The sequence below is a fragment of the Oncorhynchus masou genome, unplaced genomic scaffold (genome assembly GCF_036934945.1).
Source record: "Oncorhynchus masou masou isolate Uvic2021 unplaced genomic scaffold, UVic_Omas_1.1 unplaced_scaffold_819, whole genome shotgun sequence".
Classification (NCBI taxonomy): domain Eukaryota; kingdom Metazoa; phylum Chordata; class Actinopteri; order Salmoniformes; family Salmonidae; genus Oncorhynchus; species Oncorhynchus masou.
The window spans coordinates 71,960-96,751 of NW_027014666.1; the positions used below are offsets into that span (position 1 = coordinate 71,960).

Genomic DNA, 24,792 nt, shown 5'->3' on the forward strand with positions numbered 1-24,792 from the left:
TAATGTGTTGTCAGGCAGGCAGGTTGTAATGTGTTGTCAGGCAGGTTATAATGTGTTGTCAGGCAGACAGGTTGTAATGTGTTGTCAGCCAGACAGGTTGTCATGTGTTGTCAGGCAGGTTGTAATGTGTTGTCAGCCAGACAGGTTGTAATGTGTTGTCAGCCAGGCAGGTTGTAATGTGTTGTCAGCCAGACAGGTTGTAATGTGTTGTCAGGCAGGTTGTAATGTGTTGTCAGGCAGGTTGTAATGTGTTGTCAGGCAGGCAGGTTGTAATGTGTTGTCAGGCAGGTTGTAATGTGTTGTCAGCCAGGCAGGTTGTAATGTTTTGTCAGCCAGACAGGTTGTAATGTGTTTTCAGACAGGCAGGTTGTAATGTGTTGTCAGCCAGGCAGGTTGTAATGTGTTGTCAGCCAGACAGGTTGTAATGTGTTGTCAGCCAGGCAGGTTGTAATGTGTTGTCAGCCAGGCAGGTTGTAATGTGTTGTCAGCCAGGCAGGTTGTAATGTGTTGTCAGCCAGGCAGGTTGTAATGTGTTGTCAGCCAGGCAGGTTGTAATGTGTTGTCAGCCAGGCAGGTTGTAATGTGTTGTCAGGCAGGTTGTAATGTGTTGTCAGCCAGGCAGGTTGTAATGTGTTGTCAGGCAGGTTGTAATGTGTTGTCAGCCAGGCAGGTTGTAATGTGTTGTCAGCCAGGCAGGTTGTAATGTGTTGTCAGCCAGACAGGTTGTAATGTGTTGTCAGCCTGGCAGGTTGTAATGTGTTGTCAGCCAGACAGGTTGTAATGTGTTGTCAGGCAGGTTGTAATGTGTTGTCTGCCAGACAGGTTGTAATGTGTTGTCAGCCAGGCAGGTTGTAATGTGTTGTCAGCCAGGCAGGTTGTAATGTGTTGTCAGGCAGGTTGTAATGTGTTGTCAGGCAGGTTGTAATGTGTTGTCAGCCAGGCAGGTTGTAATGTGTTGTCAGGCAGGTTGTAATGTGTTGTCAGCCAGACAGGTTGTAATGTGTTGTCAGCCAGACAGGTTGTAATGTGTTGTCAGCCAGGCAGGTTGTAATGTGTTGTCAGGCAGGCAGGTTGTAATGTGTTGTCAGCCAGACAGGTTGTAATGTGTTGTCAGGCAGGTTGTAATGTGTTGTCAGCCAGGCAGGTTGTAATGTGTTGTCAGGCAGGTTGTAATGTGTTGTCAGGCAGGCAGGTTGTAATGTGTTGTCAGCCAGACAGGTTGTAATGTGTTGTCAGGCAGGTTGTAATGTGTTGTCAGCCAGGCAGGTTGTAATGTGTTGTCAGGCAGGTTGTAATGTGTTGTCAGCCAGGCAGGTTGTAATGTGTTGTCAGCCAGGCAGGTTGTAATGTGTTGTCAGGCAGGTTGTAATGTGTTGTCAGCCAGGCAGGTTGTAATGTGTTGTCAGGCAGGTTGTAATGTGTTGTCAGCCAGGCAGGTTGTAATGTGTTGTCAGGCAGGTTGTAATGTGTTGTCAGCCAGGCAGGTTGTAATGTGTTGTCAGGCAGGTTGTAATGTGTTGTCAGCCAGGCAGGTTGTAATGTGTTGTCAGGCAGGTTGTAATGTGTTGTCAGCCAGGCAGGTTGTAATGTGTTGTCAGGCAGGCAGGTTGTAATGTGTTGTCAGCCAGGCAGGTTGTAATGTGTTGTCAGCCAGGCAGGTTGTAATGTGTTGTCAGGCAGGTTGTAATGTGTTGTCAGCCAGGCAGGTTGTAATGTGTTGTCAGGCAGGTTGTAATGTGTTGTCAGCCAGGCAGGTTGTAATGTGTTGTCAGCCAGGCAGGTTGTAATGTGTTATCAGGCAGGTTGTAATGTGTTGTCAGGCAGGTTGTAATGTGTTGTCAGCCAGACAGGTTGTAATGTGTTGCCAGGCAGGTTGTAATGTGTTGTCAGCCAGACAGGTTGTAATGTGTTGTCAGCCAGGCAGGTTGTAATGTGTTGTCAGCCAGGCAGGTTGTAATGTGTTGTCAGCCAGGCAGGTTGTAATGTGTTGTCAGCCAGGCAGGTTGTAATGTGTTGTCAGCCAGGCAGGTTGTAATGTGTTGTCAGCCAGGCAGGTTGTAATGTGTTGTCAGCCAGGCAGGTTGTAATGTGTTGTCAGCCAGGCAGGTTGTAATGTGTTGTCAGCCAGGCAGGTTGTAATGTGTTGTCAGCCAGGCAGGTTGTAATGTGTTGTCAGCCAGGCAGGTTGTAATGTGTTGTCAGCCAGGCAGGTTGTAATGTGTTGTCAGGCAGGTTGTAATGTGTTGTCAGCCAGGCACGTTGTAATGTGTTGTCAGCCAGGCAGGTTGTAATGTGTTGTCAGGCAGGTTGTAATGTGTTGTCAGCCAGGCAGGTTGTAATGTGTTGTCAGCCAGGCAGGTTGTAATGTGTTGTCAGGCAGGCAGGTTGTAATGTGTTGTCAGCCAGGCAGGTTGTAATGTGTTGTCAGGCAGGTTGTAATGTGTTGTCAGCCAGGCAGGTTGTAATGTGTTGTCAGGCAGGTTGTAATGTGTTGTCAGCCAGGCAGGTTGTAATGTGTTGTCAGGCAGGTTGTAATGTGTTGTCAGGCAGGTTGTAATGTGTTGTCAGGCAGGTTGTAATGTGTTGTCAGCCAGGCAGGTTGTAATGTGTTGTCAGGCAGGTTGTAATGTGTTGTCAGGCAGGTTGTAATGTGTTGTCAGGCAGGTTGTAATGTGTTGTCAGGCAGGTTGTAATGTGTTGTCAGGCAGGTTGTAATGTGTTGTCAGGCAGGTTGTAATGTGTTGCCAGACAGGTTGTAATGTGTTGTCAGGCAGGTTGTAATGTGTTGTCAGGCAGGTTGTAATGTGTTGCCAGACAGGTTGTAATGTGTTGTCAGGCAGGCAGGTTGTAATGTGTTGTCAGGCAGGTTGTAATGTGTTGTCAGCCAGGCAGGTTGTAATGTGTTGTCAGGCAGGTTGTAATGTGTTGTCAGGCAGGTTGTAATGTGTTGTCAGGCAGGTTGTAATGTGTTGTCAGCCAGGCAGGTTGTAATGTGTTGTCAGACAGGTTGTAATGTGTTGTCAGGCAGGTTGTAATGTGTTGTCAGCCAGACAGGTTGTAATGTGTTGTCAGCCAGGCAGGTTGTAATGTGTTGTCAGGCAGGTTGTAATGTGTTGTCAGCCAGGCAGGTTGTAATGTGTTGTCAGGCAGGTTGTAATGTGTTGTCAGGCAGGTTGTAATGTGTTGTCAGCCAGGCAGGTTGTAATGTGTTGTCAGGCAGGTTGTAATGTGTTGTCAGGCAGGTTGTAATGTGTTGTCAGGCAGGTTGTAATGTGTTGTCAGGGCAGGTTGTAATGTGTTGTCAGGCAGGTTGTAATGTGTTGTCAGGCAGGTTGTAATGTGTTGCCAGACAGGTTGTAATGTGTTGTCAGTCAGGTTGTAATGTGTTGTCAGGCAGGTTGTAATGTGTTGCCAGACAGGTTGTAATGTGTTGTCAGGCAGGCAGGTTGTAATGTGTTGTCAGGCAGGTTGTAATGTGTTGTCAGCCAGGCAGGTTGTAATGTGTTGTCAGGCAGGTTGTAATGTGTTGTCAGGCAGGTTGTAATGTGTTGTCAGGCAGGTTGTAATGTGTTGTCAGCCAGGCAGGTTGTAATGTGTTGTCAGACAGGTTGTAATGTGTTGTCAGGCAGGTTGTAATGTGTTGTCAGCCAGACAGGTTGTAATGTGTTGTCAGCCAGGTTGTAATGTGTTGTCAGCCAGGCAGGTTGTAATGTGTTGTCAGGCAGGTTGTAATGTGTTGTCAGCCAGACAGGTTGTAATGTGTTGTCAGGCAGGTTGTAATGTGTTGTCAGCCAGACAGGTTGTAATGTGTTGTCAGGCAGGTTGTAATGTGTTGTCAGCCAGACAGGTTGTAATGTGTTGTCAGGCAGGTTGTAATGTGTTGTCAGCCAGACAGGTTGTAATGTGTTGTCAGGCAGGTTGTAATGTGTTGTCAGCCAGACAGGTTGTAATGTGTTGTCAGGCAGGTTGTAATGTGTTGTCAGCCAGACAGGTTGTAATGTGTTGTCAGGCAGGTTGTAATGTGTTGTCAGCCAGACAGGTTGTAATGTGTTGTCAGGCAGGTTGTAATGTGTTGTCAGCCAGACAGGTTGTAATGTGTTGTCAGGCAGGTTGTAATGTGTTGTCAGGCAGGTTGTAATGTGTTGTCAGGCAGGTTGTAATGTGTTGTCAGGCAGGTTGTAATGTGTTGTCAGGCAGGTTGTAATGTGTTGCCAGACAGGTTGTAATGTGTTGTCAGGCAGGTTGTAATGTGTTGTCAGGCAGGTTGTAATGTGTTGCCAGACAGGTTGTAATGTGTTGTCAGGCATGCAGGTTGTAATGTGTTGTCAGGCAGGTTGTAATGTGTTGTCAGCCAGGCAGGTTGTAATGTGTTGTCAGGCAGGTTGTAATGTGTTGTCAGGCAGGTTGTAATGTGTTGTCAGGCAGGTTGTAATGTGTTGTCAGCCAGGCAGGTTGTAATGTGTTGTCAGCCAGGCAGGTTGTAATGTGTTGTCAGGCAGGTTGTAATGTGTTGTCAGCCAGACAGGTTGTAATGTGTTGTCAGCCAGGTTGTAATGTGTTGTCAGCCAGGCAGGTTGTAATGTGTTGTCAGGCAGGTTGTAATGTGTTGTCAGCCAGACAGGTTGTAATGTGTTGTCAGGCAGGTTGTAATGTGTTGTCAGCCAGACAGGTTGTAATGTGTTGTCAGGCAGGTTGTAATGTGTTGTCAGCCAGACAGGTTGTAATGTGTTGTCAGGCAGGTTGTAATGTGTTGTCAGCCAGACAGGTTGTAATGTGTTGTCAGGCAGGTTGTAATGTGTTGTCAGCCAGACAGGTTGTAATGTGTTGTCAGGCAGGTTGTAATGTGTTGTCAGCCAGACAGGTTGTAATGTGTTGTCAGGCAGGTTGTAATGTGTTGTCAGCCAGGCAGGTTGTAATGTGTTGTCAGCCAGACAGGTTGTAATGTGTTGTCAGGCAGGTTGTAATGTGTTGTCAGCCAGACAGGTTGTAATGTGTTGTCAGGCAGGTTGTAATGTGTTGTCAGCCAGACAGGTTGTAATGTGTTGTCAGGCAGGTTGTAATGTGTTGTCAGGCAGGTTGTAATGTGTTGTCAGGCAGGTTGTAATGTGTTGTCAGGCAGGTTGTAATGTGTTGTCAGGCAGGTTGTAATGTGTTGTCAGCAGACAGGTTGTAATGTGTTGTCAGGCAGGTTGTAATGTGTTGTCAGGCAGGTTGTAATGTGTTGCCAGACAGGTTGTAATGTGTTGTCAGGCAGGCAGGTTGTAATGTGTTGTCAGGCAGGTTGTAATGTGTTGTCAGCCAGGCAGGTTGTAATGTGTTGTCAGGCAGGTTGTAATGTGTTGTCAGGCAGGTTGTAATGTGTTGTCAGGCAGGTTGTAATGTGTTGTCAGCCAGGCAGGTTGTAATGTGTTGTCAGACAGGTTGTAATGTGTTGTCAGGCAGGTTGTAATGTGTTGTCAGCCAGACAGGTTGTAATGTGTTGTCAGCCAGGTTGTAATGTGTTGTCAGCCAGGCAGGTTGTAATGTGTTGTCAGGCAGGTTGTAATGTGTTGTCAGCCAGACAGGTTGTAATGTGTTGTCAGGCAGGTTGTAATGTGTTGTCAGCCAGACAGGTTGTAATGTGTTGTCAGGCAGGTTGTAATGTGTTGTCAGCCAGACAGGTTGTAATGTGTTGTCAGGCAGGTTGTAATGTGTTGTCAGCCAGACAGGTTGTAATGTGTTGTCAGGCAGGTTGTAATGTGTTGTCAGCCAGACAGGTTGTAATGTGTTGTCAGGCAGGTTGTAATGTGTTGTCAGCCAGACAGGTTGTAATGTGTTGTCAGGCAGGTTGTAATGTGTTGTCAGCCAGACAGGTTGTAATGTGTTGTCAGGCAGGTTGTAATGTGTTGTCAGCCAGGCAGGTTGTAATGTGTTGTCAGCCAGACAGGTTGTAATGTGTTGTCAGGCAGGTTGTAATGTGTTGTCAGCCAGACAGGTTGTAATGTGTTGTCAGGCAGGTTGTAATGTGTTGTCAGCCAGACAGGTTGTAATGTGTTGTCAGGCAGGCAGGTTGTAATGTGTTGTCAGGCAGGTTGTAATGTGTTGTCAGGCAGGTTGTAATGTGTTGTCAGGCAGGTTGTAATGTGTTGTAATGGTGTCTTGTAATGTGTTTTCAGCCAGGCAGGATATTCCTACTGTGGTGCTTGTGCTGCACACGCCTACAAACAAATAGACCCTTCTGTTACGTAAGTCATTTATCATGTCTATTACTTATGTTCAGTGAGTTTTCTAAATTAAACAATTTTTTTCAGTAACAAAATACATTTTCATCGACATTTTAAGTATCATCAATTGGAAATGAGAGATTTTTTAATTTCTTTTTCCACATTGTCCCTCCTCCAAATCCTTCGCCTGCTCTGTTTCACCATGAAGGACCTATCGGCCTGTAGTTACCTCAGACAGACAGTGGGGAGCAGTATAGCCTCTATCACAGCCTCACCTTGGAACAACTTGAGCGAAGCCTGGTCGACCGACGCATCTGTGGCCTGATGACTGGTCCATGATGACTGGTCCACTGAGCTGCTGAACTGAGTCCTACTGAGGACAGTGTGTTGACTGAGTCCTCTCTTTCCCCTGTAGTCGCAGGGTGTTCATCTTGGGTCCGTCTCACCATGTTCCTCTGGCCCGCTGTGCCCTGTCCTCTGCTGAGGTTTATAAAACACCTCTCTACGACCTCAGGATTGACCAGAATGGTAGGTACACACACACACTGTGCCCTGTCCTCTGCGGAGGTTTATAAATCACCTCAGGATTGACCAGGAGGCTATGGATCATTTATAGTTGTCCCCGCCTCCCTCTAGTTGGCCCCCGCCTCCCTCTAGTTGGTCCCCGCCTCCCTCTAGTTGGTCCCCGCCTCCCTCTAGTTGGTCCCCGCCTCCCTCTAGTTGGTCCCCGCCTCCCTCTAGTTGTCCCCGCCTCCCTCTAGTTGTCCCCGCCTCCCTCTAGTTGTCCCCGCCTCCCTCTAGTTGTCCCCGCCTCCCTGCTATAATAGCGGGCCTCACATCCCTTTCCTCCATTCAGCACCACTCTTCAGTGAGCCCAAACTCTGCTGGTGGTTTGGTCCAACATATGTTCAGGGAACAGTAGTTATATTCATAACTATGGGTGTAACAGTTCACCAAACCCATGTTTCAGAATGTATTAGGGTTTCAGGGTTACGGTACAGAGGAGAAATTAAATTCAGATACTTACTGTAGTCCATTTTTGTTTATTTGGCAAAACAAACCACCCTATTCTAGTCCCCAAGTCCAGTTTCTGTGACATTGTTTACAATATTCCTTGCGTTGTCTGTTGTTGGGCCTCAAGTAGCGGTCTAAGAAGTTGAACCCATTCTGAAATGGACCTGGGGCTTTCCCACCCAAACAAATACGCATAAATACATTTTTCAGTATAGAGACTCTATCCAAACGGACCTGATGATGACCAGTTCCGTGTTGACGTGGTCAGATCCGAGTTAGGGAAGCAGCAGAAAAGTCCATTTGAAAGTAACTTTATTAACCAGAGCTGATGCAGGCAGAGGAGGGGCCTTGAGAGGGGGAGCAGGAGGAGGAGGGGCCTTGAGAGGGGGAGGAGGGGCCTTGAGAGGGGGAGCAGGCAGAGGAGGGGCCTTGAGAGGGGGAGCAGGTGCCTTGAGAGGGGGAGCAGGGGGAGGAGGAGCCTTGAGAGGGGGAGCAGGGGGAGGAGGAGCCTTGAGAGGGGGAGCAGGGGGAGGAGGAGCCTTGAGAGGGGGAGCAGGCCTCTTCATAGCTGGTCTGGGCCAAGGTCTCTTCATAGCTGGTCCAGGCCAAGGTCTCTTCATAGCTGGTCCGGGCCAAGGTCTCTTCATAGCTGGTCTGGGCCAAGGTCTCTTAACAGCTGGTCTGGGCCAAGGTCTCTTCATAGCTGGTCTGGGCCAAGGTCTCTTCATAGCTGGTCTGGGCCAAGGTCTCTTCATAGCTGGTCTGGGCCAAGGTCTCTTCAGCTGGTCTGGGCCAAGGTCTCTTCATAGCTGGTCTGGGCCAAGGCCTCTTCATAGCTGGTCTGGGCCAAGGCCTCTTCATAGCTGGTCTGGGCCAAGCCTCTTCATAGCTGGTCTGGGCCAAGGCCTCTTCATAACTGGTCTGGGCCAAGGTCTCTTCATAGCTGGTCTGGGCCAAGGCCTCTTCATAGCTGGTCTGGGCCAAGGCTCTTCATAGGGTCTGGGCCAAGGCCTCTTCATAGCTGGTCTGGGCCAAGGCCTCTTCATAGCTGGTCTGGGCCAAGGCCTCTTCATAGCTGGTCTGGGCCAAGGCCTCTTCATAGCTGGTCTGGGCCAAGGTCTCTTCATAGCTGGTCTGGGCCAAGGCCTCTTCATAGCTGGTCTGGGCCAAGGCCTCTTCATAGCTGGTCTGGGCCAAGGCCTCTTCATAGCTGGTCTGGGCCAAGGCCTCTTCATAGCTGGTCTGGGCCAAGGCCTCTTCATAACTGGTCTGGGCCAAGGTCTCTTCATAGCTGGTCTGGGCCAAGGCCTCTTCATAGCTGGTCTGGGCCAAGGCCTCTTCATAGCTGGTCTGGGCCAAGGCCTCTTCATAGCTGGTCTGGGCCAAGGCCTCTTCATAGCTGGTCTGGGCCAAGGCCTCTTCATAGCTGGTCTGGGCCAAGGTCTCTTCATAGCTGGTCTGGGCCAAGGCCTCTTCATAGCTGGTCTGGGCCAAGGCCTCTTCATAGCTGGTCTGGGCCAAGGCCTCTTCATAGCTGGTCTGGGCCAAGGCCTCTTCATAGCTGGTCTGGGCCAAGGCCTCTTCATAGCTGGTCTGGGCCAAGGCCTCTTCATAGCTGGTCTGGGCCAAGGCCTCTTCATAGCTGGTCTGGGCCAAGGTCTCTTCATAGCTGGTCTGGGCCAAGGTCTCTTCATAGCTGGTCTGGGCCAAGGTCTCTTCATAGCTGGTCTGGGCCAAGGCCTCTTCATAGCTGGTCTGGGCCAAGGTCTCTTCATAGCTGGTCTGGGCCAAGGCCTCTTCATAGCTGGTCTGGGCCAAGGCCTCTTCATAGCTGGTCTGGGCCAAGGCCTCTTCATAACTGGTCTGGGCCAAGGCCTCTTCATAACTGGTCTGGGCCAAGGCCTCTTCATAACTGGTCTGGGCCAAGGCCTCTTCATAGCTGGTCTGGGCCAAGGCCTCTTCATAGCTGGTCTGGGCCAAGGCCTCTTCATAGCTGGTCTGGGCCAAGGCCTCTTCATAGCTGGTCTGGGCCAAGGCCTCTTCATAGTGTGCCAAGGCCATTCATAGGGTGAGCATTTGCCTCCACTGATGTCGGTCACGACGCCAAAGTGCAGTCAGGCCAAGACTGGTGGGACGACAGGCACTCAAATAAGCTTCCCTGGGACAAGGTTTCTTCACAGTTTGTGCAGAAAATCTTAGTTTGTGCAAACCCAGTTTTATCAGTTGTCCGGGTGGCTGGTCTCAGACGATGCCTCAGGTGAAGAAGCCGACTGTGGAGGTCCTTCATAGCTGGTCTGTGGTAACCTTGGCTGGATATGGGCCAAGGTTGGACATAGCTGGTCTGGGCCAAGGTCTCTTCAAAACAACGTTGGAGGCGGCTTATGGTAGAGAAATTAACAAAATGATCTTGCAACAACTCTGGTGGACATTCCTGCAGTCAGCAGGCCAATTGCACTCTCCTCATCTTGAGACATCTTGGCATTGTGTTGTGACAAAACTGCACATTTTAGTGGCCTTTTATTGTCCCCGGCTCATAGGTGCACCTGTGTAATGATAATGCTGTTTAATCAGCCTCTTGATATGTTTACACCTCTCAGGGGGGCCATGGATTATCTTGGTCTGGGCCAAATTCTCACAAACAGGGATGTAAACAAATGGTTGTGCCAAGGCACATTTGAGCTGAAATCCAAGGCTTTTTGTGCGTATGGAACATATATTTTATTTCAGCTCATAGACCATAGGACCAACACTTTACATGTTGCATTTATTTTGGTTGACCGTCACAGCCTAATCCAGTGTTTATTGTGCCTTTTTTAAAGCTTGACAGAAAATCTTAAAACCTGAGTTGTCCTCAGGGTCCAATCATCTGACTGATACTGGAAAGAAGCGACTCACTGCCAAACACATATCAGTGCTGATACTTGACTCCAGTCAAATGCTAATACGAGCCTCTGTTCCTCCCCAGTAATAATGTGGATGTTGAATCAGCTCACCTCCCTCTATGCTGACCTCCTGTATATTGAACCCTGCACCTCCCTCTATGCTGACCTCCTGTATATTGAACCTCCCTCTCATCCCTCTATGCTGACCTCCTGTATATTGAATCCTCACCTCCCTCTAGTCTATGCTGACCTCCTGTATATTGAACCCTCACCTCCCTCTATGCTGACCTCCTGTATATTGAACCCTCACCTCCCTCTATGCTGACCTCCTGTATATTGAATCCTCACCTCCCTCTAGTCTATGCTGACCTCCTGTATATTGAACCCTCACCTCCCTCTAGTCTATGCTGACCTCCTGTATATTGAACCCTCACCTCCTCTATGCTGACCTCCTGTATATTGAACCCTCACCTCCTCTATGCTGACCTCCTGTATATTGAACCCTCACCTCCCTCTATGCTGACCTCCTGTATATTGAATCCTCACCTCCCTCTATGCTGACCTCCTGTATATTGAACCCTCACCTCCCTCTATGCTGACCTCCTGTATATTGAACCCTCACCTCCCTCTATGCTGACCTCCTGTATATTGAACCCTCACCTCCTCTATGCTGACCTCCTGTATATTGAACCCTCACCTCCCTCTATGCTGAGCTCCTGTATATTGAATCCTCACCTCCGTCTAGTCTATGCTGACCTCCTGTATATTGAATCCTCACCTCCCTCTAGTCTATGCTGACCTCCTGTATATTGAATCCTCACCTCCCTCTAGTCTATGCTGACCTCCTGTATATTGAATCCTCACCTCCCTCTAGTCTATGCTGACCTCCTGTATATTGAACCCTCACCTCCCTCTATGCTGACCTCCTGTATATTGAACCCTCACCTCCCTCTATGCTGAGCTCCTGTATATTGAATCCTCACCTCCCTCTAGTCTATGCTGACCTCCTGTATATTGAATCCTCACCTCCCTCTAGTCTATGCTGACCTCCTGTATATTGAACCCTCACCTCCCTCTATGCTGACCTCCTGTATATTGAACCCTCACCTCCCTCTATGCTGACCTCCTGTATATTGAATCCTCACCTCCCTCTAGTCTATGCTGACCTCCTGTATATTGAATCCTCACCTCCCTCTAGTCTATGCTGACCTCCTGTATATTGAACCCTCACCTCCCTCTATGCTGACCTCCTGTATATTGAATCCTCACCTCCCTTTATGCTGAGCTCCTGTATATTGAATCCTCACCTCCCTCTAGTCTATGCTGACCTCCTGTATATTGAATCCTCTAGTCTATGCTGACCTCCTGTATATTGAATCCTCTTGTCTATGCTGACCTCCTGTATATTGAATCCTCACCTCCCTCTAGTCTATGCTGACCTCCTGTATATTGAATCCTCGTCTCCCTCTAGTCTATGCTGACCTCCTGTATATTGAATCCTAACCTCCGTCTAGTCTATGCTGACCTCCTGTATATTGAATCCTCACCTCCCTCTAGTCTATGCTGACCTCCTGTAATTTGAATCATCATCTCCCTCTAGTCTATGCTGACCTCCTGTATATTGAATCCTCGTCTCCCTCTAGTCTATGCTGACCTCCTGTATATTGAATCCTCATCTCCCTCTAGTTTTATGCTGACCTCCTGTATATTGAATCCTCGTCTCCCTCTAGTCTATGCTGACCTCCTGTATATTGAATCCTCATCTCCCTCTAGTCTATGCTGACCTCCTGTATATTGAATCCTCACCTCCCTCTAGTCTATGCTGACCTCCTGTATATTGAATCCTCGTCTCCCTCTAGTCTATGCTGACCTCCTGTATATTGAATCCTCGTCTCCCTCTAGTCTATGCTGACCTCCTGTATATTGAATCCTCATCTCTCTCTAGTCTATGCTGACCTCTGGAAGACTGGGATGTTTGAGAGGATGAGTCTTCAGACAGACGAGGATGAGCACAGCATTGAAATGCACCTGCCTTACACTGCTAAAGCCATGGAGAGGTAAGACAGTCTACAGTCTGTCAGGACATGTTGTCTGCTTCATTCATCACAAGCCATCCATCAGTGGAGAGTACAGTGATTAAGAGACTAGAGGGCCACGATACAGACCTGACCTGTCTGTCAGGTTGTGGGAGCCAGCAGGGCCTCATGACTAATGGAGGAGAGCTGTGGGTCTAATGACTGGTTTGCCTTGACATTTTGTGGAGTTCTGTCATCCCCAAGCCCCATGATGTTTTGCTTCATTACTATGGTTTATGATTGGTTGTTTTACTAATTATTGGTTTACTAATGATTGGTTGTTTTCCCGACCCCAAGAAGACTGGTCTATGCTAATGGAGAGTCAGTATAAATCGAGAATCTAATCTTAAGTAAAGCCTGCATGCTCAATTAATGAACCCACTCAATAAGCATGCACACCTTTTAATCAGGTTGGGGTAATACCCACACCTTTGAATCAGGTTGGGTTAATACCCACACCTTCCTTTTAATCAGGTTGGGGTAATACCCACACCTTTTAATCAGGTTGGGGTAATACCCACACCTTTTAATCAGGTTGGGGTAATACCCACACCTTTTAATCAGGTTGGGGTAATTCCCACACCTTTTAATCAGGTTGGGGTAATACCCACACCTTCCTTTTAATCAGGTTGGGGGAATACCCACACCTTCCTTTGAATCAGGTTGGGGTAATTCCCACACCTTTTAATCAGGTTGGGGGAATACCCACACCTTTTAATCAGGTTGGGGTAATACCCACACATTTTAATCAGTTTGGGTTAATACCCACACCTTCCTTTGAATCAGGTTGGGTTTATACCAACACCTTCCTTTGAATCAGGTTGGGGTAATTCCCACACCTTCCTTTGAATCAGGTTGGGGGAATACCCACACCTTCCTTTTAATCAGGTTGGGGGAATACCCACACCTTCCTTTTAATCAGGTTGGGGTAATACCCACACCTTCCTTTTAATCAGGTTGGGGGAATACCAACACCTTCCTTTTAATCAGGTTGGGGGAATACCCACACCTTCCTTTTAATCAGGTTGGGGGAATATCCACACCTTCCTTTTAATCAGGTTGGGGGAATACCCACACCTTCCTTTGAATCAGGTTGGGGGAATACCCACACCTTCCTTTGAATCAGGTTGGGGGAATACCCACACCTTCCTTTGAATCAGGTTGGGGGAATACCCACACCTTCCTTTGAATCAGGTTGGGTTAATACCCACACCTTCCTTTGAATCAGGTTGGGGGAATACCCACACCTTCCTTTGAATCAGGTTGGGGGAATACCCACACCTTTTAATCAGGTTGGGGTAATACCCACACCTTTTAATCAGGTTGGGGTAATACCCACACCTTTTAATCAGGTAGGGGTAATAATTTAATCAGGTTGGGGAATACAGTCTCTGTAACAGCTTCTACCATCTCAGTCAGGTAACTGTCCCAGTGCACAACACCCATACAGGCTTGTAATGTGTTGTCTCCATTTCCCCACTGCAGTCATAAAGATGAGCTCAGCATTGTCCCGGTGCTGGTTGGAGCCCTCAGTGAGTCTAAAGAACAGGATTATGGAATACCCAGCAGGTATCTGGCTGATCCCTCCAACTTGTTCATCATCTCCTCGGACTTCTGCCACTGGGGTATACCAGGACTGATAGAGATCAATATATTATATCCTGTTCACACTACTGAGTTGAGCTAGTCTGGTTATACATCCATTCGCTTTTAATGAAAAGCCAGGTCGATGAAAAGGGTTCTATAAGGAAACAGTGGTTCTCTCCTTGGGGTTCTATAAGGAAACAGTGGTTCTGTCTCCTTGGGGTTCTATAAGGAAACAGTGGTTCTGTCTCCTTGGGGTTCTATAAGGAAACAGTTGTTCTGTCTCCTTGGGATTCTATAAGGAAACAGTGGTTCTGTCTCCTTGGGATTCTATAAGGAAACAGTGGTTCTGTCTTGTGGAAAAACCTCTCCTTCATCCTTAACTGTCACTCACCCCAAAAAATATCAAATTGTGTTTTTGAATACTTGTATTTAGCCTCAGTAAAGGCTATACATAATTGTTATTTGTATGACTTAAAATGTGATAGTGCATCGTAAACATCACAACCAGCCGAGTTGCTCAATTTAAGGTAAACTCATTTTGTGTTGGAGCCCCAATGAGTTCCTTCCTGTCAAGGCAGCAGCTACTCTTCCTAGGGTTTATTATGGATCCCCATTAGTTCCTGCCAAGCAGCAGCTACTCTTCCTGGGGTTTATTATGGATCCCTTAGTTCCTAAAGGCAGCAGCCACTCTTCCTGGGTTTATCATCTCCTCCAAGGCAGCAGCTACTGCTCCTGGGGTTTATTATGGATCCCCATTGGTTCCTGCCAAGGCAGCAGCTACTCTCCCTGTTCACAAGGCAGCAGCTACTACCTGGGGTTTATTATGGATTCCTGCCAAGGCAGCAGCTACTCTTCCTGGGGTTTATTATGGATCCCCATTAGTTCCTGCCAAGGAAGCAGCTACCCTTCCTGGGGTTTATTATGGATCCCCATTAGTTCCTGCCAAGGCAGCAGCTACTCTTCCTGGGCTTTATTATGGATCCCCATTAGTCAAGGCAGCAGCTACTCTTCCTGGGGGTTTATTATGATCCCCATTAGTTCCTGCCAAGGCAGCAGCTACTCTTCCTGGGGTTTATTATGGATCCCCATTAGTTCCTGCCGAGGCAGCAGCTACTCTTCCTGGGGTTTATTATGGATCCCCATTAGTTCCTGCCAAGGCAGCAGCTACTCTTCCTGGGGTTTATTATGGATCCCCATTAGTTCCTGCCAAGGCAGCAGCTACTCTTCCTGGGCTTTATTATGGATCCCCATTAGTCAAGGCAGCAGCTACTCTTCCTGGGGTTTATTATGGATCCCCATTAGTTCCTGCCGAGGCAGCAGCTACTCTTCCTGGGGTTTATTATGGATCCCCATTAGTTCCTGCCAAGGCAGCAGCTACTCTTCCTGGGGTTTATTATGGATCCCCATTAGTTCCTGCCAAGGCAGCAGCTACTCTTCCTGGGGTTTATTATGGATCCCCATTAGTTCCTGCAAAGACAGCAGCTACTATTCCTGGGGTTTATTATGGATCCCCATTAGTTCCTGCCAAGGCAGCAGCTACTCTTCCTAGGTTAAATAATACATTATTTACCATTCATTTCTATTGGGCACAAAATAATCTGAAACACAACCAAATCAACCAGCCAAAGCATCCAACGGGTTTGTCGAGTCACAATACTTTTTGGTCCCTTAAAAATGGGGGTGTTATGTACCCATGTACAATAAATGCTATAATTTGTAAATGTATCACCTGATATGGATGAAAATACCCATTAAAGATGACAGTCTGCATTGTAACCTCATGGTCATTGTATCATTTCCAATCTAAAGTGCTGGAGTACAAGGACAAAACAACAATATATTCTGTTTTGGAGCTCCTGAATATGAACATGAATGTTCAGTTTTAAATGCTGAAAGTAAAGTGGTTCTTGTGACCTCCTGTCTCAGACAGTCGATAGTAAAATGGAAATGCTGCAGTAAAGTTCCCATGTCTTAGCTTGGAAAATCATTCCTTCAATGGGCAACTTCCACCTGTCCAAGGCCCTAAAATTATATAACATTAGTAATTTCATGTTTTTGAGGGCATAACCCTGTAATTTAGCCATACACAATTAGTATGAAAATGTGTATTTAACGGTAATTGTTATCCTTTCCCACAGGCCAATATGACTTAAAATGTGATAGGCCATGAAATGTCTACCCCTCTTCCCCTCAACCTGGATATGTTTAATCCAGTTCCCACAACTATGTTGCCTTATTATTATTCCAACGGTTAATTGTGTTGTAATTTGGGTTAATAATCCCCCACATAGGTTAATATGTCTACCCTTCCCCACAGGTCAAGGTTAATGCAGCTACTCTTCCTGGGGTTTATTTTGGATCCGCAACTTTAATATCAGTTCCTGTCAAGGGTTAATATGTTTACAAACGGTTAATATGTTTACTCTTCCTGGGGTTTATTATGGATCCTCCTTCCCACAACGGTTAATATGTTTACCTGTTCCCACAGGCCAACGTACACGTTTACTCTTCCCTCAACGGTTAATGTTTATTTCCCCATTAGTTCCTGCCAAACAGCAATGTTTACCCTTCCTGGGGTTTATTATGGATCCCCAGCAGTTAGTTTACCTCCTTCCCACAGTCCTTGTTAATATGTTTACTCTTCCTGGGGTTTATGTATGGATCCTACAACGGTTAATATGTTCCTGCTTCCCACAACGGTTAATGCTACTCTTCCCACAACGGTTTTGTATGGATCCCCTTCCCACAACGGTTAATATGTTTCCTCCTTCCCACAACAGCTACTCCTTCCTGGGTTAATATGTTTAATTATGGATCCCCATTAATATGTTTACCTCCTTCCCACAGCAGTTAATATGTTTACTCTTCCTGGGGCTTAATATGGATCCCCATTAGTTCCTGCTTCCCAAGCGGCATGCTTACAGCTACTCTTCCTGGGGTTTATTATGAATCCCACAGGCCAACGGTAGTTTACCTGCTTCAAGGCATTATGTTTACTCCTTCCTGGGCTTTATTATGGATCCCCGTAGTCAAGGCAGCTACCTCCTTCCCCAACGGTTAATGTCTACCTCCTTCCCTAACGGTTAATGTTTACCTCCTTCCCACAACGGTTAATGTCTACCTCCTTCCCACAACGGTTCATGTTTACCTCCTTCCCACAGCGGTTAATATGTTTACCTCCTTCCCACAACGGTTGATATGTTTACCTCCTTCCCACAGCGGTTAATATGTTTACCTCCTTCCCACAGCGGTTCATGTATACCTCCTTCCCACAGGCCAACGGTTAATGTTTACCTCCTTCCCACAATGGTTCATGTCTACCTCCTTCCCACAACGGTTAATGTCTACCTCCTTCCCATAGCGGTTCATGTTTACCTCCTTCCCACAACGGTTCATGTTTACCTCCTTCCCACAACGGTTAATATGTTTACCTCCTTCCCACAACGGTTAATATGTTTACCTCCTTCCCTAGCGGTTCATGTTTACCTCCTTCCCACAACGGTTAATATGTTTACCTCCTTCCCACAACGGTTCATGTTTACCTCCTTCCCACAACGGTTAATGTCTACCTCCTTCCCACAACGAGTTAATATGTCTACCTCCTTCCCACAGGCACGGTTAATATGTCTACCTCCTTCCCACAACGGTTAATGTCTACCTCCTTCCCACAGCGTTAATGTCTACCTCCTTCCCACAACGGTTAATATGTTTACCTCCTTCCCACAACGGTTAATGTCTACCTCCTTCCCACAGCGGTTAATATGTTTACCTCCTTCCCACAACGGTTATATGTTTACCTCCTTCCCACAGCGGTTAATGTTTACCTCCTTCCCACAACGGTTAATGTCTACCTCCTTCCCATAGCGGTTAATGTTTACCTCCTTCCCACAACGGTTAATATGTTTACCTCCTTCCCACAGCGGTTAATGTTTACCTCCTTCCCACAACGGTTAATGTCTACCTCCTTCCCACAACGGTTAATGTCTACCTCCTTCCCACAACGGTTAATGTTTACCTCCTTCCCACAGGCCAGCAGTTAATATGTTTACCTCCTTCCCACAGCCAGCAGTTAATATGTTTACCTCCTTCCCACAACGGTTAATGTCTACCTCCTTCCCACAACGGTTAATGTTTACCTCCTTCCCACAACGGTTAATATGTTTACCTCCTTCCCACAGCAGTTAATATGTTTACCTCCTTCCCACAACGGTTAATATGTTTACCTCCTTCCCACAGGCCAACGGTTAATGTTTACCTCCTTCCCACAACGGTTAATGTTTACCTCCTTCCCACAACGGTTCATGTTTACCTCCTTCCCACAACGGTTCATGTTTACCTCCTTCCCACAAGGGTTTACCTCCTTCCCACAATGTTTAATGTTTACCTCCTTCCCACAACGGTTAATGTTTACCTCCTTCCCACAACGGTTCATGTTTACCTCCTTCCCACAACGGTTCATGTTTACCTCCTTCCCACAACGGTTCATGTTTACCTCCTTCCCACAACGGTTAATGTTTACCTCCTTCCCACAACGGTTCATGTTTACCTCCTTCCCACAACGGTTAATGTTTACCTCCTTCCCACAACGGTTAATGTTTACCTCCTTCCCACAACGGTTAATGTTTACCTCCTTCCTACAGGCCAACAGTTAATATGTTTACCTCCTTCCCACCGGCCAACAGTTAATATGTTTACCTCCTTCCCACAACGGTTAATGTCTACCTCCTTCCCACAACGGTTAATGTTTACCTCCTTCCCACAACGGTTAATATGTTTACCTCCTTCCCACAACGGTTGATATGTTTACCTCCTTCCCACAGCGGTTGATATGTCTACCTCCTTCCCACAACGGTTAATATGTTTACCTCCTTCCCACAACGGTTCATGTTTACCTCCTTCCCACAACGGTTAATGTTTACCTCCTTCCCACAACGGTTCATGTTTACCTCCTTCCACAACGGTTCATGTTTACCTCCTTCCCACAACGGTTAATATGTTTACCTCCTTCCCACAACGGTTCATGTTTACCTCCTTCCCACAACGGTTAATGTTTACCTCCTTCCCACAACGGTTCATGTTTACCTCCTTCCCACAACGGTTAATGTTTACCTCCTTCCCACAACGGTTATATGTTTACCTCCTTCCCACAACGGTTCATGTTTACCTCCTTCCCAACGGTTAATGTTTACCTCCTTCCCAACGGTTAATATGTTTACCTCCTTCCCACAACGGTTAATATGTTTACCTCCTTCCCAACGTTAATGTTTACCTCCTTCCAACGGTTAATGTTTACCTCCTTCCCACAACGGTTAATGTTTACCTCCTTCCCACAGGCAGGTTAATGTCTACCTCCTTCCACAACGGTTAATGTTTACCTCCTTCCCACAGCGGTTAATATGTTTACCTCCTTCCCACAACGGTTAATGTCTACCTCCTTCCCACAACGGTTAATGTCTACCTCCTTCCCACAACGGTTAATGTCTACCTCCTTCCCACAACGGTCTAAGCATGTTTACCTCCTTCCCACAACGGTTAGTATGTTTACCTCCTTCCCACAACGGTTAGTATGTTTACCTCCTTCCACAACGGTTAATATGTTTACCTCCTTCCCACAGCGGTTAATGTTTACCTCCTTCCCTAACGGTTAATGTCTACCTCCTTCCCACAACGGTTAATGTTTACCTCCTTCCCACAACGGTTCATGTTTACCTCCTTCCCACAACGGTTCATGTTTACCTCCTTCCCACAACGGTTAGTATGTTTACCTCCTTCCCACAACGGTTAATATGTTTACCTCCTTCCCACAGCGGTTAATATGTTTACCTCCTTCCCACAACGGTTATGTCTAACTCCTTCCCACAACGGTTAATGTCTACCTCCTTCCCACAACGGTTAATGTCTACCTCCTTCCCACAACGGTTAATGCTACCTCCTTCCCAACGGTTAATGTCTACCTCCTTCCCACAACGGTTAATGTTTACCTCCTTCCACAACGGTTAATGTCTACCTCCTTCCCACAACGGTTCATGTTTACCTCCTTCCCACAATGTCCATAGTAGCTTCCCGGTGTAAATATCATTCCTTTATAACGGTTAATGTCTACTCCTTCCACCTGCATATTTTTCAAGGCTTCTAAAATTATAAAATAACATTAGTAATTTCATCATTCCCAAATACTGTTTTTTAGAGGGCAACGTTTGTCAACCTTGTATGTTTACCTCCTTCCCATACACAATTAGTGTTGAAAATGTGTGAATGTCTACCTACCTCCTTCCCACAACGGTTATGTTTACCTCCTTCCCAGCAGTTAATGTCTACCTCCTTCCCACAGCGGTTTACCTCCTTCCCCAATATGTCTTCCTTCCCACAACGGTTAATGTCTACCTCCTTCCCACAGCGGTTAATATGTTTACCTCCTTCCCATAACGGTTAATGTCTACCTCCTTCCCACAGCGGTTAATATGTTTACCTCCTTCCCACAACGGTTAATATGTTTACCTCCTTCCCACAGCGGTTAATATGTTTACCTCCTTCCCACAACGGTTAATATGTTTACCTCCTTCCCACAACGGTTAATGTCTACCGGTTAATATGTTTACCTTCCCACAACGGTTAATGTCTACCTCCTTCCCTAACGGTTAATGTTTTACCTCCTTCCTATGGTTAATGTTTACCTCCTTCCCACAGCAGTTAATATGTTTACCTCCTTCCCACAGCGGTTAATATGTTTACCTCCTTCCCACAACGGTTAATGTTTACCTCCTTCCCACAGCAGTTAATATGTTTACCTCCTTCCCACAGCGGTTAATGTCTACCTCCTTCCCACAACGGTTAATATGTTTACCTCCTTCCCACAACGGTTAATATGTTTACCTCCTTCCCCTACGGTTCATGTTTACCTCCTTCCTAGCAGTTAATGTTTACCTCCTTCCCTAGCGGTTCATGTTTACCTCCTTCCCACAACGGTTCATGTTTACCTCCTTCCCACAACGGTTCATGTTTACCTCCTTCCCACAACGGTTCATGTTTACCTCCTTCCCACAACGGTTCATGTTTACCTCCTTCCCACAACGGTTCATGTTTACCTCCTTCCCACAACGGTTCATGTTTACCTCCTTCCCACAACGGTTAATGTTTACCTCCTTCCCACAACTGTTAATGTTTACCTCCTTCCCACAACGGTTAATGTTTACCTCCTTCCCACAACGGTTAATGTTTACCTCCTTCCCACAGGCCAACAGTTAATATGTTTACCTCCTTCCCACAACGGTTAATGTTTACCTCCTTCCCACAACGGTTAATATGTTTACCTCCTTCCCACAACTGTTAATATGTTTACCTCCTTCCCACAACGGTTAATGTCTACCTCCTTCCCACAACGGTTAATATGTTTTACCTCCTTCCCACAGGCCAACAGTTAATGTCTACCTCCTTCCCACAACAGCTGTTAATGTCTACCTCCTTCCCACAACGGTTAATGTCTACCTCCTTCCCACAACGGTTCATGTTTACCTCCTTCCCACAACGGTTCATGTTTACCTCCTTCCCACAACGGTTAATGTTTACCTCCTTCCCACAACGGTTCATGTTTACCTCCTTCCCACAACTGTTAATGTTTACCTCCTTCCCACAACAGTTAATGTTTACCTCCTTCCCCCACAACGGTTAATGTTTACCTCCTTCCCACAGGCCAACAGTTAATATGTTTACCTCCTTCCCACAACGGTTAATGTTTACCTCCTTCCCACAACGGTTAATATGTTTACCTCCTTCCCACAACTGTTAATATGTTTACCTCCTTCCCACAACGGTTAATGTCTACCTCCTTCCCACAACGGTTAATATGTTTACCTCCTTCCCACAGGCCAACGGTTAATGTCTACCTCCTTCCCACAACGGTTAATGTCTTCCTCCTTCCCCACAACGGTTAATATGTTTACCTCCTTCCCACAACGGTTAATGTTTACCTCCTTCCCACAACGGTTAATGTCTACCTCCTTCCCACAACGGTTAATGTTTACCTCCTTCCCACAGCGGTTAATGTCTACCTCCTTCCCACAACGGTTAATATGTTTACCTCCTTCCCATGTTTACCTCCTTCCCACAACGCGGTTAATATGTTTACCTCCTTCCCAGCGGTTAATGTTTACCTCCTTCCCACAACGGTTAATGTTTACCTCCTTCCCACAATGGTTAATGTTTACCTCCTTCCCACAACGTAAGTTAATGTTTACCTCCTTCCTACAGCGGTTAATGTTTACCTCCTTCCCACAACAGTTAATGTTTACCTCCTTCCCACAACGGTTAATATGTTTACCTCTTAATGTTTACCTCCTTCCCACAACGGTTAATGTCTACCTCCTTCCCACAACGGTTAATATGTTTACCTCCTTCCCACAACGGTTAATGTCTACCTCCTTCCCCTTAACAGCAGTTAATGTCTACCTCCTTCCCACAGCGGTTAATGTTTACCTCCTTCCCACAACGGTTAATGTTTACCTCCTTCCCACAACAGTTAATGTTTACCTCCTTCCTACAGCGGTTCATGTTTACCTCCTTCCCACAACGGTTAATGTCTACCTCCTTCCCACAACGCGGTTAATATGTTTACCTCCTTCCCACAACAGTTGTGCTACCTCCTTTCCCACAACGGTTAATATGTTTACCTCCTTCCCACAACGGTTAATATGTTTACCTCCTTCCCACAACGGTTAATGTTTACCTCCTTCCCACAACGGTTAATATGTTTACCTCCTTCCCACAACGGTTAATGTTTATGTTTACCTCCTTCCCACAACTGGTTAATGTTTACCTCCTTCCCACAACGGTTAATATGTTTACCTCCTTCCCACAACGGTTAATGTTTACCTCCTTCCCACAGCCAACGTTAATATGTTTACCTCCTTCCCACAACGGTTCATGTTTACCTCCTTCCCACAACGGTTAATATGTTTACCTCCTTCCCACAACGGTTAATGTTTACCTCCTTCCCACAACGGTTAATATGTTTACCTCCTTCCCACAACATATGTTTACCTCCTTCCCACAACGGTTCATGTTTACCTCCTTCCCACAACGGTTTAATGTTTACCTCCTTCCCACAACGGTTCATGTTTACCTCCTTCCTACAACTGTTAATGTTTACCTCCTTCCCACAATTAATGTTTACCTCCTTCCCACAACGGTTCATGTTTACCTCCTTCCCACAACGGTTCATGTTTACCTCCTTCCCACAACGGTTAATGTTTACCTCCTTCCCACCGGTTAATATGTTTACCTCCTTCCCACAACGGTTAATGTTTACCTCCTTCCCACAACGGTTCATGTTTACCTCCTTCCCACAACGGTTATGTTTACCTCCTTCCCACAACGGTTCATGTTTACCTCCTTCCCACAACGGTTAATGTTTACCTCCTTCCCACAACGGTTAATGTTTACCTCCTTCCCACAACGGTTAATGTTTACCTCCTTCCCACAACGGTTAATCCTTCCCATGTTTACCTCCTTCCCACAACGGTTAATGTTTACCTCCTTCCCACAACGGTTAATATGTTTACCTCCTTCCCACAGCGGTTAATATGTTTACCTCCTTCCCACAACGTTAATGTCTTACTCCTTCCCACTACCTCCTTCCCACAACGGTTAATATGTTTACCTCCTTCCCACAACGGTTAATGTCTACCTCCTTCCCACAACGGTTAATGTCACCTCCTTCCCACAACGGTTAATATGTTTACCTCCTTCCCACAACGGTTAATGTTTACCTCCTTCCCTGGCGGTTAATGTTTACCTCCTTCCCACAACGGTTAATATGTTTACCTCCTTCCCACAACGGTTAATATGTTTACCTCCTTCCCACAACGGTTAATGTTTACCTCCTTCCCAAGCGTTAATGTTTACCTCCTTCCCAGCAACGGTTAATGTTTACCTCCTTCCCACAATGGTTCATGTTTACCTCCTTCCCACAACGGTTCTACCTCCTTCCCACAACGGTTCATGTTTACCTCCTTCCCACAACGGTTAATGTTTACCTCCTTCCCACAACGTTTACCTCCTTCCCACAACGGTTAATGTTTACCTCCTTCCCACAACGGTTCATGTTTACCTCCTTCCCACAACGGTTAATGTTTACCTCCTTCCCACAACGGTTCATGTTTACCTCCTTCCCACAACGGTTAATGTTTACCTCCTTCCCACAACGGTTAATGTTTACCTCCTTCCCACAACGTTAATGTTTACCTCCTTCCCACAGGCGGTTAATATGTTTACCTCCTTCCCCCAACGGTTAATGTTTACCTCCTTAATGTTTACCTTCCCACAACGGTTAATATGTTTACCTCCTTCCCACAACGGTTAATGTCTACCTCCTTCCCACAACGGTTAATATGTTTACCTCCTTCCCACAACGTTAATATGTTTACCTCCTTCCCACAACGGTTAATGTTTACCTCCTTCCCACAACGGTTCATGTTTACCTCCTTCCCACAACGGTTATGTTTACCTCCTTCCCACAACGGTTAATATGTTTACCTCCTTCCCACAACGGTTAATGTCTACCTCCTTCCCACAACGGTTAATGTCTACCTCCTTCCCACAACGGTTAATGTCTACCTCCTTCCCACAACGGTTCATGTTTACCTCCTTCCCACAACGGTTCATGTTTACCTCCTTCCCACAACGGTTAATGTTTACCTCCTTCCCACAACGGTTAATGTTTACCTCCTTCCTACAACGGTTAATATGTTTACCTCCTTCCCACAACAGTTAATGTTTACCTCCTTCCCACAACGGTTAATGTTTACCTCCTTCCCACAACGGTTAATGTTTACCTCCTTCCCACAACGGTTAATATGTTTACCTCCTTCCCACAACGGTTAATGTTTACCTCCTTCCCACAACGGTTAATATGTTTACCTCCTTCCCACAACGGTTAATGTTTACCTCCTTCCCACAAATGTTTACCTCCTTCCTACAACGGTTAATGTTTACCTCCTTCCCAGGCCAACAGTTAATATGTTTACCTCCTTCCCA

At 46.6% G+C, this 24,792-nt stretch overlaps 1 protein-coding gene across 2 annotated transcripts in view; it reads left to right on the plus strand.

The window, feature by feature from the left end:
* The window catches only part of LOC135537572 (protein MEMO1-like), a 67,743-nt gene that overhangs the window by 27,521 nt on the left and 15,430 nt on the right, over window positions 1-24,792 (plus strand). Inside the window, exons 3-6 of one of the 2 annotated variants that reach the window (XM_064963704.1) lie at window positions 6,156-6,224; window positions 6,619-6,731; window positions 12,045-12,156; window positions 13,660-13,799. In XM_064963704.1, the coding sequence (XP_064819776.1) occupies window positions 6,156-6,224; window positions 6,619-6,731; window positions 12,045-12,156; window positions 13,660-13,799 (434 nt within the window). The remainder of the gene's footprint in view (window positions 1-6,155; window positions 6,225-6,618; window positions 6,732-12,044; window positions 12,157-13,659; window positions 13,800-24,792) is intronic. The other variant, XM_064963705.1, reaches the window with a different exon arrangement.